The sequence below is a fragment of the Sorex araneus genome, chromosome 3 (genome assembly GCF_027595985.1).
Source record: "Sorex araneus isolate mSorAra2 chromosome 3, mSorAra2.pri, whole genome shotgun sequence".
Taxonomy (NCBI): domain Eukaryota; kingdom Metazoa; phylum Chordata; class Mammalia; order Eulipotyphla; family Soricidae; genus Sorex; species Sorex araneus.
In genome coordinates, this window is record NC_073304.1 from 136,851,549 (window position 1) to 136,868,162 (window position 16,614).

Sequence of the window (16,614 nt, forward strand, 5' to 3'; positions counted from 1 at the left end):
AAAAGTTCAAAGAGGGGGGAAAAGTTCTCCAGAACATTTTACATAGCCACCATTATCCTTATCTATCTTATCCCCATATCTTACAAGGTTTAAAGTGTGAAACGATAAACCAATATTGCTGTTATACATAGAAGAAAAAGTCTTCAACAAAATCTGGGGATTGGAGTACAGGGAAAGCACAGCTTTCCCAGATAGATGGAAGGTAAAGGGTCTAGTTAAAGATGTTGGAGATAAAAACTTCCAAATGTTTAGAAAACTGCCCATCCAAATTCTTGACAATGGGACGGAACTTCAGAAACAAACATCATTCTAGCTACTGCTTAGTAACAGCTTTTAGTCCTCTAAGATATTTTTCAGTCCCCTCAGTAAAGGTGAAACATTCCTAAATGCTTCCAAAGTCTTAGTTCATACACATACCCAATTGCTTTATCCGTGGGTGATTAAAAACTCCCCCAGGGGCATCTGGGTGAGAGCCCGGTGGCTCTCCCCATCAGTTCAGGGGTGGTGGTGGGGGGGATGGCCCAGGTCATGGGGCAGACAGAAGAGGAAACCAGGACCAAACCACCAGTTGACTGGTTGATTAATCAGTTGCTGTTTATTCCATTCTCTCCATGCACCTGTTCCAGTCTCTCTGAGCTCCTCATTCCTGGATCCCAGCTCTCTGGATTTTCTTCTTCCCACTAGTTTCTTCTCCACCCCTACTTACCTCTCTCCACCTTGCCCTCTGGGCCCACTCTGGTAGCAAAATCAACATAAGAAAGCCCTTCCCAAGGGCCCTCCAGGTTCAAAGGAAACACCACCTAGAGGTATTCCAAAGCCTTTCCTGACTGCCCCTGGGCAAAATACCTCCTTAGGTGTTTCTTCAGTCCAAAAACTCAATCAACATCTCAATACTAGTTATTTTTGTATGGACACAGTAAGAGATACATACCTTAATTGAAACATAAAAAGGTATGATGCCAGGGAAAGGGTATTCTGCAAAAACAGACCAGTTTTCTACAGGGTTTATTCTGTCAGTTTAATCATCTATTTGACTTTGAAGAGGGAGCTTAGTATGTGTGTCTAGTGCTACTGTTTGTTCAAATGATGGAGATGTAGAGTTGCCAAATAGTAGCTTTAAGATTGGGACTATTTGGAAACAAAAAGATTAGATTAGTGACAAATGATTTGCCCTTATAAATGTGTCCTAAATTTTCAGGAACTAATGGTGAATCATGTAACCTGGCCTACTCAGGATTCCAGAACAATAACTCTCTATGGTCGGGCTTAAACAGAAAAAAATTATGTCCCCATAAGATCAAAGTGTTGGCCTGTTTGGTTTCTGGTAAGAACGGTTTTCCTGATCTATGGATGCCATCCTTCCCATATGTGTGTTCACTTGGCAGAGGAACAGAAAGGTTTAACTTTCACTTTTCTCATTGAACTGCCATAGCACAGCGATAGGGCATTTGTCTTGCATACGGCCGACCCAGGTTTGATTCCTCCGCCCCTCTCGGAGTGCCCGGCAAGCTACTAAGAGTATCTCGCCAGCACGGTAGAGCCTGGCAAGCTACCTATGGCATATTCGATATGCCAAACACAGTAACAACAAGTCTCACAATGAGACATTACTGGTGCCCACTTGAGCAAATCAATGAACAATGGGATAACAGTGCTATGTCTATAATTAGCTCATTGTATCCTATCTCTAGTCACACTGGGCATTAAAACTTCAATATGTAAATTATTTGGGGACACAAATAGTCATTCCATAATAGCAAATTTTGTTAGAACTACCATTTCATAAATGTTTCTAAAACTAACTGCTGGCAAAGGCTAGGTATGTGTAGGGAATGCTCAACAATAGAAATCAAAGTATTCTGTGCACTTGGTGTTGAATTTTAAATAGTGATGGAGGTGTAAAGTCAGATTTCAAACCTTACTCTTGCCCAAACTCAGCAAAATTAAAGCAGATAAGTAGAATAAGCAAACATCAATGCAGTAAGCAGACCGCAGGATGAACTGGTAGACTGCAAAGAGAAAAATAGAGTTCTAGAATCAGGAGCAGGAGCCAGGAGTCACCTCATCCTACCCCAGAGGACCCAGGCTCAGACCTAATACTGAGTAGGGTTTTACTAGCTATCATTTCCTTATGCAAATAGGGAAAAAGCAGCCTCAGGAAATTTCCACAAAGGAATGACATCCCCAGCAAAGACTTTAATTCTCCTTTCTCTAAGGGATAAGCAAAATGCATTGATATGTCATAGTTGTTTTGATCTGCATCTCCCTGATGATTAGTGATGCAGAGCATTTTTTCATGTGCCTTTTGGCCATTTGTATCTCTTTCTTAGAAAAGTTTCTGTTTATTTCTTCCCCCATTTTCTGATGGGGTTGGATGTTTTCTTCTTGTAGAGTTCAGCCAGTGCTTTATATACCCTTGATATCAACCCCTTATCGGATGGGTATTGGGTGAATATCCTTTCCCATTCTGTAGATTGCCTTTGTATTTTGGTCACTGTATCTTTTACGGTGCAGAAGCTTCTTAGTTTAATATAGTCCCATTTGTTTATCTCTGTTTCCACTTGGTTGGTCAGTTGTGTGTCATCTTCGAAGACACCTGTAGCTTCAATATCACCACAGAGAATGGCACACATCAAAGAAAACAAAAGCAACCACTGTTGGAGAGAATGTGGGGAGAAAGGGACCCTTCTACACTGCTGGTGGGAATGCTGACTGGTTCAGCCCTTTTGAAAAACAATATGGACGCTTCTCAAAAAAGTAGAAATTGAGCTTCCATTTGATCCAGCAATACTACTTCTGGGAATATATCCCAGAGAAACAAAAAGGTATAGTCGAAATGACATCTGCACTTATACATTCATCGTGGCACTGTTTACAATAGCCAGAACCTGGAAAAAACCCGAGTGCCTGAGAACAGATGACTGGTTAAAGAAACTCTGGTACATCTATACAATGGAATACTATGCAGCTGTTAGAAAAGATGAAGTCATGAACTTTGCATATAAGTGGATCAACATGGAAAGTATCATGCTAAGTGAAATGAGTCAGAAAGAGAGAGACAGACATAGAAAGATTGCACCCCTCTGTGGAATATAAAATAACAGAGTAGGAGACTAACACCCAAGAATAGCAATATATAATACAAGGAGGTTGGCTCCATGGCTTGGAAGCTGGCCTCACATGGTGGGGGAAAGGCAGCCCGGATAGAGAAGGGAACACCAACTAAAATGTGGTTGGAGATCCCACTCGAGAAGAGAGAAGTGTGCTGAAAGTAGACTAGAGACTGAACACGATGGCCACTCAATACCCCTATCACAAACCACAACACACAAAAGGAGAGAGAACAAAATGGAATACCCTGCCACAGAGGCGGGGTGAGGCAGGGGTGGGGGGACAAGATTGGAGGGTGGAAGGGATATTGTGTTCATTGGTTGTGGAGAATGGACCCTGGTGGAGGGAAGAGTTCTCGAACATTGTATGAGGGAAACACAAGCACGAAGATGGGTAAATTTGTAACTGTACCCTCATGGTGACTCACTTATTAAAAAATTTTTTAAAAAAAGAAAGAATCAATAAACTTTGTATGGCAAAAAAAAAAAAAGAAAAAGAAAAGTGCATTGAAACTCTCCATTTCACTGTCTCCTGCTGGGAGCAAACTGAAAGAGGAAAGAGAGTGGTAACAAATGCCTAGAGCTAATTACCTTTAGCGGAAAGCACAGCTTCACAAAATAAAATACAAAGAAACTAAATAAATCTTTGAAGTGAGTAGAAAGCAGAAGAGGAAGCTCTCAACAGCCTCCGGTGAAAGCTCCTTCAAGGATCTGCTTCTCTCCTCAGGAGTCTGTAGGCTGTGCAGAGGGTTCATTACCTTCTGGTATAAACACTTGGGAGAGAATACATCAAGAAAAGAGAAAAAAAATTCTCCTTCACACCCCCACCCAGAAAATTGAAATAAAAGAACCTCCCAAACCCCAATAATTGAGTTGTCCGCCCCACGCCCCAGAGGAAACCATGTAAACAGAGGCTGGGCCTGGTACACACTTTCTGAGGAATCTAGATAACTTTTATGATAAATGTTCTGTTCTCTTTACTTCCCACAAAGAAGACATATGTTCTAGGTAGTTCCAGGATGAACAAGTCACAGATACCAGGAGACAAAACCTTTAATGTACTAGTGCCACACCTCTCACACTGCAAGCAAGTGTCCCACCTCTCACAATGTAAGAAGGAGGGACTGAGAGTGGGAAGAGAGGGAGGAAGGGTGCAGAGGGGTGAGTGTAAAAATGAAGGGAAGAAGGACAGGAGAAAAGAATTCAGATGCTCTACCTGCCATTATAAGGCAGAAATTGGAAATGTCTTTGAAAATGCCACATTTGATTTAAGTGTCTATGATTAAAGCATTTTATAATTAGCTTTTGATAAAAATAATTTATAGCTGGCAGTTATTAATTAAAATAGCCAATTACCAACCAAAACCATAAAGACTGAAAGAAAACTAGACACATGTTAATAAAATTTATATCTGAAATTTTATTTTTTAAAGAAGACTCTGGACCAATTTACCTTTAGCAAATTGAAAATAATGAGTCTTATTTCAAAGCCAGGAGGAGAGAAATGTGTGGCACTTTATTTTTATATTTAACTATTCTTCATCTTGCATGTAAGAAAAGCTAATTATGGACAAGAAGAAGTAATAAAAGAAGAACATCCTGCTGAATAGCAAAAGTGCTTTCTCCTCTGCAATTTAATCCAGCTAAACCAGACTCCAATTATTTTCATTAAGTTTCACATATACTTATCAGGGACTCAATACATATATGATGAATGAAAGAAGGAATAAATGATACAAGAGATTAAAGAAATATAATAAATTGGCAGTAATATAAAGGCATTACTAAAGTCAAGTTTGTAATATTAAATTTCAGTGATCAAATATATCTAGAATGGATATTGAACTGTGTTAGTAAATAAATGTTAACCAAACATTTTTGTAGTTATTTATTAGATTTTGACCTTAAATGTTACGAGAGAGATATAATTGCCTTCATCTATAAATGGTGACACTCAGACTTTGACATGAGCATGATTGTATTTGGTCTCAAATTCTATTTGTGACCACACAAACAAAAGTGCTGGAGCTGGAAATTAAGCCACTTCTACCTAACTCTACAGAGTTACAGTCCATCTCCTTTCACTAGTCATGACACTTCTGAGAAAAGTGGTCAGAAAATTGGGAGTTCTAGGGTTGAGAAACTATTATGAGTACCACGAAGAAAAGTTACCCTCCTTCAAAAAACCCTAAAAAAACTAACAAACGTATGTTCATTGCAGAAAATTAATTTCTAGAAGCTGGCTTTGTGATTCATTGCATGGTCTTTGCTGTGGGGAGAGTAGGTCATGTATGTGTGCTAAATGCTACCTAATTTGTTTTCTCTTCCTTTACTTTGAGTGAGTTTTCTCAGAAATGAGTGTTTACTCCTAGTATCCTTGTATATTTGCACAAAACACCTAGATATGCAATCTGGACACTACTCAAAACAGCTGTAAGAATAGGTAATATCATGCTGTGACCCACTAGCAGATTCCTTTTGAGATTAAATATGTACAGCTATTAAAACCACGTCATTGAGAAGATCATTTTAAATTAGATTGGTGAATTGACTGTTAAAAAGCATTTCAAGGGAAAGTATCTTTACAACACTGTGGACCACAAAGACTAAATGTCCCTTCAAGTCTTATATTGTCATTGACAGTGTTCTTCCTCAAAAATTTGATCTTTGATCTCCTTTCACTTAATTGTGCCTAGATTCTATACCTATAAATGACTTGTCAGTCAGGGGTTAAGACAAGGTCTAATGAGCTCATCTTCCCTAACAGTCAGTAGCTTTAAAAAGAACTTAAATTGATGTCTGTGCATGTGGAATAATAGCATTTTTATATTGGAGCTTAGATGTTAAATGTATGTGACAAATGCCCTATACTCTAAGGCCAGTTTTCTTCCATTTTAGTACCATTATGAAGTGAGCAGATTTGGTCTATTAGGAGATAGCACATCTATATATTATATTAACTCAATGATGTTCAAAGGATCATACAGGTACTGTTTGTGATTCTCAGGTGATTTTTTACATGCTATAGAAATAGACAAATTTATTGCAATGTGCTAAAAAATTAGCCATAATGTAAGTCTATAATATTATAATTTCCAGGGGATAAGAGTAATAAATAATGTTAAGACAAATTAAATTAAAGCTATATCATGTTAGTTGTTGCCACAATAATGCTGCACAAAGAATCACCCTCAAATTCAAGAGCTTAGAATAATAATTACCTGTTCTTTGGTTTATGAATGTGAGAGCCCTTTTTCTGGTTCAGGAAGGATGTCAGGTTGTGAGTTAAATATAGCTGCTTAGAGCAGCTGCTCCTTAAAGCATGTTCTTCTTGAGGTAAGAGGCAGGAGAACAAGAGGTAAAACCTCACTCTTCAAATGCATTTCAGGCCTCTTATTCTTTTCTGCTAATACCTGGTTGGTTCAAACAACACTTAGGTTATTCCTCACTGTTTAGGAAAAATAAAATAGCCTCTTCTGACAGAAAGCAAACATTCTACCCAATTTCCTAACCCATAGTGTATTCATTATGCCCAAAACAGTAACAACAAGTCTCACAATGGAGATGTTACTGGTGCCTGCTCAAGCAAATAGATGAGCAATGGGATGACAGTGACAGTGACAGTACATTAATAGTAATGTTGGGACATGTTATAATAAGTAACCTCATGGTAGTTTTCCAGGTGGTTTGAGATTGCTTGCTCTGGACTGACACTACTTTAGCTGAACACAGGCAGGCCCTGCTGTCTATTGATGCATAGCATTTTATTATCGTTACTTACTTTATGATTCTATTTATTTATTTTATTTGTGGTCTGTCTTCTGTATGGAGTTTACTGTGCTCCATATCTCAAAATAGCAAACTTGGCTCTTCCAACATCTCCTGATTTTTAAAAAATTTTTGCTCAGGATGGGAGATGTGTGCTCAAAGTACATAAAGGACCAAACATGATGGCCTCTCATTTTCTGTATTGCAAACCATAATACCCATAAGTAGAGAGAGAGTAAGAGGGAATTGTCTGACATAGAGGCAGGGGTAGTGGTGGGACTGGGTGGAGGGTGGGATACTGGGGACATTGGTGGTAGAAAATGTGCACTGGTGGAGGGATGGCGTTCGATCATTGTATGACTGAAACTCAAATATGAAAGTTTTGTAACTGTAGCTCACGGTGATTCAACAACAAAAAAATTCACTAGCTTCATTCTCTCTGCTTCTCTCTTCTTTGTAATGAAGCCTGCTTCATTTAGTAATTTTTACATAATGCAACTGACCTACAAAAGGTTACCATAATCAAGGCCTTGAGGAGGACAGTTGCAGTTGGTAATTGAAAATGAAAAAGTACTGAATGTCCTAGATATTTCTATTTCAGCATCTTTTATCTCCCACTAGGAACCCTGAAATGTACCTCTTGTTTGTGTCTCAGGCAGCAGCAATCAACATGGGGGAATTCGAGCAGCCTGGAATAAATATGCTATACAGGCAATTTTTGTTTTGAACAAACTCTGTTGTCAGTGTGAAATGGACTCTTTTCTCTGGACACTCAGCTGCATTGACTAGCAGGGGAGTATCCACTGGATAATACCATTTCACATGCATGCCAGAGTAACAAATGTCTATCATTGCTCTCCCTCTTTCCCATAACACATTCAGACATGCATACACATGCCACAGTTATTTTCATTTTGTCGTTGAAAGGCTTGACTCTTTTGTTTTAACCCTTGTTTTATCCTTTAAATGACTTCTCTCATCTAGTCTCTTATTATCAGTTTTTTCTTTATTAACATCTGAATTATCTCTGAGTCTAATTCATAATAGTTTTTCCTCATAACTGGTGCAAAAGATTATTAGGCATCTCCTTTAAAATGACCCTATTTATCAAACTTAAAATATAAAATAGGTCCTTCATTTTCCCTCACAATGCTTGTGTTACTTGTTCAGACATCTCACTATCCACCCACCAGGTTTAGAGACTGATCACCTTTGAGTTATAAAACTTATTTTCAAAATAATCCATAGTTACTCCATTTTATTCTAGACTTTTATAAGGTCAGCATTCCATTCATTTATGACTAGAGTTGATTTTTTTGGTCTTTTATTTCTTATGACTGACTTGAATAAATGCCTTGTTTAAAACTTTATATTGAGATACAACTGTCAGCCATTTTTAACAGATTGATGCGTATGACATAGATATTCAATATTAAAGATGATTACCATAATAGCACTGTCATCCCATTGTCCATCAATTTTCTTGGACAGGCACCAGTAACGTCTCCATTGTGAGATTTGTTGTTATTGTTTTTGGCATATTGAATGCGCCACAGGTAACTTGCCAGGCTCTTCCATGCGGGCAGAATGGTCTCGGTAGCTTGCCGGGCTTTCAGAGAGGGATGGAGGAATCAAACCCTCATCAGCTGCATGCAAGGAAAACGCCCTACTTGCTGTGCTATCACTCCAGTCCAATTACCATAATAAATATAGTTAATATGTTATCATACATAGTTGCTTTTATATTATTGTGATGATGAAGAATTTTAAGATCTACTATTTTTGAAAATTTTTAATGTGCAATACAGTGTTTTTACTGTAGCCACCATGTTTCTGAGTTAAACTTCTTGTCAGCTTTAGTAAATCATTACTAAGAGACAAGTTCAATCTTTTGAAGATACCTTTCTTTGAAGAGATTGTAAATGGGATCTTTACTATTTTTCATGTAACTCTTTGAAGAGATTATAAATGATCTTTGCTTTACTTCATCCTCACCAAAAAGCACAGCAAATTTCATATGTTCTGGGCTCAATAAGTAATAATGTAATGAAAATATTCTGTTTAAATGTACAGAAATAATAAACATTTTAACGTTGTGTATTTTTGGTTCCATAGTACTCATCAAATGAAAATCTTCAGCTTAACAAGTGCAGAAATAATAAACACTTTAACATTATATATTTTCCATCACTTTATCTGTATTTTTACTCATATTTTTAAGTGTCCCAACTCTTAATGTTATAAAAACACAAAGTATATTAAACTAAGAATAGATTATTGTGCTTTTAACTATCTGGAAAATTTCTCACAATAAAAAAAATTAATCCCCTTTCTATTATATTAAAGCATGTTTTTGCAGCTTCAGTTACAGGGAATGGATGTCATACTTTCTAACCCTCTGCAAAGAGAATAAAGACAATAAAAACTAACTGAAGACTATTCTGAGCAATCCAAGATGGCAACTTTTGAGATGGTCTCCAAGGAAAGCAACGAAGTCACTCATTTATGTTTAAACCAAAAACATCTCACTCCAGGAGAATGAATCTCCCAGATTTCAGGCAGCCGATGGCAAAATAGGTTTTCTTTCCTTTTTTTTTTTTGTTGCTTTTCAAAACTTACCATCTATAAACACACACACACACATCACTGTACAATGACATGTACATGCACACACAATTTCCTTAAATTTAAATTGTAGGTTGTTCTGATTAAACCAAGTTTCCCTGCTTTCATGCTACCAGATTTCTAATTTGAGAAATTGTATATGTATGTATGTGATTATCTCACAAATTAAAGAGAATTTAGAAGATGACAGCACTGAAGTAGTCAAGCAATTCAACCCACTATTTCTTTCTTTAACCTTCTCTGAAAAAGAAGTTGAATCCCAGGAGTATTTTTGAATTTAAGAGTGCAATGGAGGGTGACAGAACAATTGGCAGTCAGGCTGTTATAATTCCCTATTAATCAAGGACTATCTTCTTCCTTTCTCTCAGCTCAAGATGAGGACACACCTAGAGTCCCTGTGAAAAGTGAAGTCTCCGATGACTCAGAAAATTCTCCAAGTCCTGATGGTATGTCTGTGAGCTATTTGAGTTCATATAAATTATGAATTTCATACACTTTGCATGTATAACTCAGTTTAAAAGAGCTCTCTAGTCTCTGAATCAAGATATTCAGCTAGATCAAGGTAAAGTTAAAAAAAAATTCTACTAGGAGCTAGTAAAATTGGCAGTCTTTTTCCCTTAAAAAGGATACTGTTTTGAAACAGCATGTAACTCAAGTTAATCATACCAGGTAATACTGAAGCCACAGTAGCCAATTTCAAGACTTAACTGGCCTGGAGTCTCTTGGTGAACTTCTCACAAATATCATTTCTTTCTGCAAAGAAGTTCTTGCCCATTGTCATCCCTGCTCCACTTTTCTTTTTATTTTTTAAATATATTTATATTGCTTAAATTTATTTACTTTTTAATTAGTGAGTCACAGTGAGGGTACAGTTACAGATTCACACATTTTTGTGCTTGTTTTTCCCTCATGCAATGTTTGAGAGCCCATCCCTCCACCAGTGTCCATTCTCCACCACCAATGAACCCAGTATCCCTCCCACCCCCCAATCCCGTCCCCCCCACCCAGGCAACCCTGGCTCGAGTTTAGACTAAGTTTGATCTTGGACCTTCATCGCTCCACTTCACTGTTGGTGGAGATGGCCCGGTCAGAAACAGAGTGGCTCGAACAGCACCTTAGAAGTAGATTTACAAAAGTATTTTTCTATTTTTATTTTTTATTTGGAAAATTTCTAGTAATTCTGATTCTCAGGGATATAAACACACCCTTGTCTCTGCGTAATCATAATCCATAATGGATAGTTTAAAAAACTATTTCATGCCACTGGAGTCCATTGAGCTTAGAAGAATCATAATTGGACATAATTATGTATATTCATATATTTTGGGGAACATTTCAGCCAAAGTAAAAGTTAGTATGAATTGATAATAATAATGATCTTGGGAAAAATTCAGCCAATGCTAGATGTTACATGGTGGGGTTTTATTTTTCCGCTTTTTGGGTCACCCCTGGTGATGCTTAGAGGTTACCTCTGGCTTGGTACTCAGGAATTACTCATGGCAGTACTTACTGGGGTACCATATGGGATCCTGGGGATCAAACCCAGGTCAGCTGCATGCAAGACAAACCCTTACCCACTGTTCTATCACTCCTGCCCCACATGGGGTTTTAAGTAGATCATGATACGAGATATCATGATTTGCTCTGAGATTGTAACCTGAATTGCCTCCCTTGATTATAAAACATTCTCCATTAATGAATACATATATATATTTTAACTCAAAAACATGCATTAGGCAGGAGAATAGTGATTTAAACCCAGGATTCATTCATTAAAAATCACTGCATGTCATTAGTACTCAGTTCAGCCTGAAGACTACCAGACCCAACCCAGGTTCTGGAAATAAATACAGGAAAGGTGCTGGGGAGATTGCACATAGCGCTGGAAGAGAGTCCTGTGTACAATTCCTAGCACCAGATGCAACCCCCCATCCCCAGCACTGCAACGGAGAAGTCTCAGCCCCAGAATTGCTAGGTATGCCTTCCACAAATATAAATAAATAAATAACACAAATAAATATGGAAATACTAAGTTTTAGTCCACGGGTGGGCATAGTATGCATGCAGGCTCTCCTATGTCTCAGCAGTAACGATTTAGAAACATTTGGTGGGTTTTGTTTTGCTTTGGGTGACCTCCCAAGTGGTAAGAAGGGAGCCAAGAACCAGGGTCATGTGGATCAATGAGATGGCCTTCTGGAAGTGAGATCATCAGGGCCACCTGACAGTACTCTGGGGCTTCCAAGGCTATACCTGGCTATACTTGGGAGAACATATGGTGCCAGAGATTGAAACATGGTTGCGTTAACCCCTGTATATCCCTAAAGATTCTTATTACATGGTCTAATAATGCTTTTCCCTTAGCATATTTGACCATGAAATGCTTTTTTATAGTAGCATTTATAAAATAGATTTAAGAACTAGTGACCTTGGACCTGGCAGAAGGAAAGGAAAAGGAATGCCCTCTTATTTTATTCTATCTGATCCCTCACTGATCCCAGTAAACTTAACAACAACCATAGAACAGAACAGAAAGCACACTTATTATTATCTCAATGGAAGTAGAATTGCTGCAGCCGACCAGTTTATTTTAAGTGGGGTTAGAATAGACTCTCACGTGATTATAAACATGGGGTAGTTTGCAAGTGAAAAGAGACCTGGTTTGAAAACCTCTTTCCCAGAGAGAGATGCTGTGCAATATCATTCCTCTTTCAAGCCTCTTTTTACTCACTCTTTCAGGGCTCTTTAGAGTGTAAAGAATAGCATTTCCCATTTGACTTTCACCAAGTTTTCATGTTAAATAAGGAAGATATTTAGGTTGTTGATTTTGTTCAAATAGCTAATGACTACCCCTCTTAAAATGAACAGAGTTCATGTATTCAAAGCAAGGACATCAACAATTGTGGTTTGGCCAGCTTCTGTTTAGTCTACTCATGAGCAGTCAAGGAAGTGAAAACCCTTTATAATTAATACAAGGGAAAACTTGAAGAATCTCCCAATTAGATATTGTTGGCATGGAGGGTATGAACTGGTCCATGTAGAAGCAGGTAATTTGTTTGTGAACATACTTGCTTTCCCTACACTGGACACAAAGACAAAATATATGGAGGCTGGTGATCACTGAACAAATTCTTGCCATCTGAGTTGCAGAATAAATATAACTAGAGCTGTGGTTTGGTAATCCAAGCTGGTTGTTTCAACAGTTTTAAGCCAAAGATCTTAGGGTTTAGATGTTTAAACAGTTTAGACCACTGTTCATTTGTATATTAATTGTCTCAGTTTATAATTTGGACTTTTGAGTTTTGATGTTTAAAAAAATAATCAGTATTTAGGGACTGGCTAGATAATACAGTGGGTAGAGCACTCACCTTGAATAAGGCCAACCCAGATTCAATTTTTGGTGGTTCCTGAGCCCCACCAGGAGTGATTGCTGAGTTCAGAGCCTGTACTAGACCCTTGGCACAAAAACAAAACTAAAACTAAACATTAAAAAATTAAGACATTAAAAAATTAAGACAAAAAATTAAGTATTTAAACCTACTGACCTTAAAAATTTTCTGAGTGTCTGCTATATCTTCCCTGGCAACTTCTGGGAAGTGGCAATAATTATGCATTCTATTTTTATGCAGATGCTCTCATAGTAAATTACTTTAGCACACCATTTATTATTACTATGTGATCTGGTTAGATAGATATTTGTCTTTCTATTTTGTGATGTCAACTGGCACTTCACTCAATGTTTATTACATCTGTTCTGAATCTCAACTTTGAGAACATAGCAAACTTTATAGTCCTGTTGACATTGTCACTTCAGGAACTGCTTATGTCTGCATGTCACTGATCTGTTTGCTTTGTCGTCTCTTCATATTTTTGATATCCATTAAAACTTCTGAATTTACCTAAGGATGGCAATAGATATTACCAAATGTCAGCCCCTCAATAAGATATAGAATAGCAACTCAGCTTCTTTTCAATAAAGAGGCACGTCCTGTCTACCTCCCCCAGTAAATCTCAACAACCAAGCCTTGAATAACAGCCAACAAACTAAAAAGAGGTGTACAATAGAAACATGGGCTGAATCAATAGCACAGTAGGTAGGGAGTTTGTCTTGCATGCAGCCGACCCAGGTTCAATTCCTTCATCCCTCTCAGAGAGCCCTGCGAGCTACCGAGAGTATCTCACCCGCACATGGCAGAACCTGGCAAGCTACCCACGGCGTATTCAATATGCCAAAAAACGGTAACGATGAGTCTCACGTTGGAGACATTACTGGTGCCCGCTCAAGCTAATCGATGAGCAATGGGGTGACAGTGACAGTGACAATAGAAATATATCAAATCATAGGCAGTTATGAGATTTCTGTTTATTAATATTTAACCATTTTTGTTTTCCTTTCTGGTCACAGTTGAAATGAATAGCCAGGTTGACAGTGTAAATGACCCAACAGAGAGCCAGCAAGATTAACTAATAGGTAAGTAGCCCTGTGGTGGCATTTTCAATTGATTAAACAAGTCATAAGAGTTGTTTGTAAATGGTGTATTGGATTTCCTTTGCTTCTGCTGAGTCCCACAGTTTGGTTTGGGCTAAACATTAGAAATCTTTATCCCAAATTACACAGTATACAAAGCAAGGATTACCCTTAGAATTTTCCATATTTAGGAGAAAAGATAATCCACAGCTTACTAAATCATGCAGTAACATGGTTTTTCAGAACTTTGACAACAAGGAAACAAATTTTCAGTCTCTCTTACCTCTTGACTTCCTGGAGTGATCAAATTATTTCAGTAACCCCAAGCTGATTTTGATGCACTGCTTTTCTAGAAGCTACCTGCTGAGTTGTTTAGTATATCTGCTTTAAAGCATAAAACTAAATCTATGCCCTGGAGAATGTGCAGAACTATTTGAGTACATTTAGGCAGAAACAAGTCTGATTTGTGTCTTAGCCTTTTAAGACTCTTTGTGGACTTGTGTGGCTGCACAAAAGTTTATTGAATTTAATGTGTTTCAGGGAACACAAAATAAAGTCTGGGAAAATTGTGTTTATTATTATTTTTTCCAGACTAATGTCTCATTAGTTACTGAAGTCTTCTAGTACACTGACTTGTATACTACCCGTTCCCAATTCTTGAAGGATGGTGAGAATTAGAGGAAAGAGGACTGGGAACATGGCTTACAAGACCAGGCCCATGCTTTGCGTGCAGGAGACGTGGTTCAGTCCACAGTACTTTATGGTTCCCCTAACCTCAGGTGGGCTGCAGTGATAACACAGCGGTAGGACCCTTGCCTTTCACGAAGCCAACCCATGTTCGATTTCTCCGCCCCTCTTGGAGAGCCTGGCAAGCTACGGAAAGTATTGCACCCGCACGGCAGAGCCTGGCAAGCTACCTGTGGCGTATTCCATATGCCAAAAACAGTAACAGTAAGTCTCACAATGAGACACGTTACTGGTGCCCGCTCGAACAAATGGATGAGCAATGGGATGACAGTGACAGGACCTCAGGTAGCAGATCAGGTCACTGATTGAGAAGCAGCTCTCACACATACAGAAATATGTGTGCTTCTCTTCCTCCAAAGCTTAGAATTAGAGGAAGGAAGCAAAACTTACTATTCTGATTCCTGGCATTGAATAGTGGGGGAAGATGAAGAAAATACTAAATGGGTGGTGAGTGCAAGATACAAATGTGCTGACACTATTCCCTCCAGCCTTTCTGTGTACTCTCTGTATTTTGTCAGTATATCTTTTCACTTTCCAGGAGGCCAACCTGCACCAGAATCCTGAATTCTGCTTCATGGCAGAATAAAGATGAACAAAATGTGGGAAAATGCATCTATCCTTCCCATAATGGTCTTGGACCTCATTTATAGCTAAAGATAATCACATTTCCTTAATATATGTAAAGCACAGGATAGCAAATATATAAACTCACACAACATGGTCATATAAACATTGCTTGTCAAAAAATTTGGTTTATGTATTTCAAAATAATATTGCTGAATTACACAAATGATTTCATACAGATGGTTCCAGTAAAAATCAATGAAAGGGGGGTAGAAAGAGAATAGGCAGGTAGGGAGATTACTTAGCACATGGCTGGTCCAGGAACCCATTAGGACTCCTAATGCCTGCCATGAGTGATCACTGAGCACAGAGCCAGGAGTAAGCATTAAGCACCATAGGGTGTGACCCAAACAACCCCTCAAACAAAGAAAAGGTAATAAAAAACACCAAACTTGATAGTTTAAATTCAGTTTTCAGCAGTATTGCATTACTTTATGCCACTTTCTTGCAAACAAGAGTTCTGGTCTAGGTTTCTTGTTTTTGGTTTTCTGGTGCATGTGTGTATATGTGTGTGTGTGTGTGTATGTGTGTGTGTGTGTGTGTGTGTGTGTGTGTGTGTTTTGGTGAGGGTCTGGGATTGGGGTGGGAGATATCCAGTGATGCTCAAAGCTTACTCCTGACTCTACAGTCAGGGATCACACCTAGCATCTCAGGACACCATATGTAGTGCCAAGAACGGAAACCTGGTTGGCTGCATGGAAGCTAAACACCCTATTCTCTGTGCTATTGCTTCAGCCTTCGACTTCTTAAAGCACTGTAGCACTGTAGCACTGTCATCCATTGTTCATCGATTTGCTCAAGCAGGCACCAGTAATGTCTCTATTTTGAGACTTGTTGTTACTGTTTTTGGCATATCAGATACACTAGTAGCTTGCCAGGCTCTGCCGTATGGGCGAGATACTCTCGGTAGCTTGCTGGGACCTCTAAGAGGGATGGAGGAATCAATTCCAGGTCAGCCGTGTGCAAGGCAAACACCCTACCAGCTGTGCTATTGTTCCAGTCCAGACTTCTTAAATACACAATTATTTTTATTTGTGATCAATAATATAGAAAGTACCACGACATATCAGTTTTACTTGGTTAATGTCAAAATATACTTTTTTTTTAATTTTTAAGAGTTTTTTTTGTCAAATCACTCTAATAAAGACCCTTACAAAGCTGTTCATGATTAGGTTTCAGTCATACAGTATTCCAACACCATCCATCCATCAGTGTACATTTCCCACCACTTCTGGGAATATACTCTGGAGGCCCAAAAACACGCAGCAGAAACAC

General features: G+C 38.4%; 1 protein-coding gene across 3 annotated transcripts in view; it reads left to right on the forward strand.

The window, feature by feature from the left end:
- MACROD2 (mono-ADP ribosylhydrolase 2) overlaps positions 1-16,614 on the forward strand; it is a 2,262,400-nt gene that overhangs the window by 2,234,705 nt on the left and 11,081 nt on the right. For all 3 annotated transcript variants that reach the window (XM_055132027.1, XM_055132028.1, XM_055132029.1), the window contains 2 exons: positions 9,872-9,949; positions 13,906-13,971. In XM_055132027.1, coding sequence (XP_054988002.1) covers positions 9,872-9,949; positions 13,906-13,964 — 137 coding nt within the window. In that variant the 3' untranslated portion in view covers positions 13,965-13,971. The remainder of the gene's footprint in view (positions 1-9,871; positions 9,950-13,905; positions 13,972-16,614) is intronic.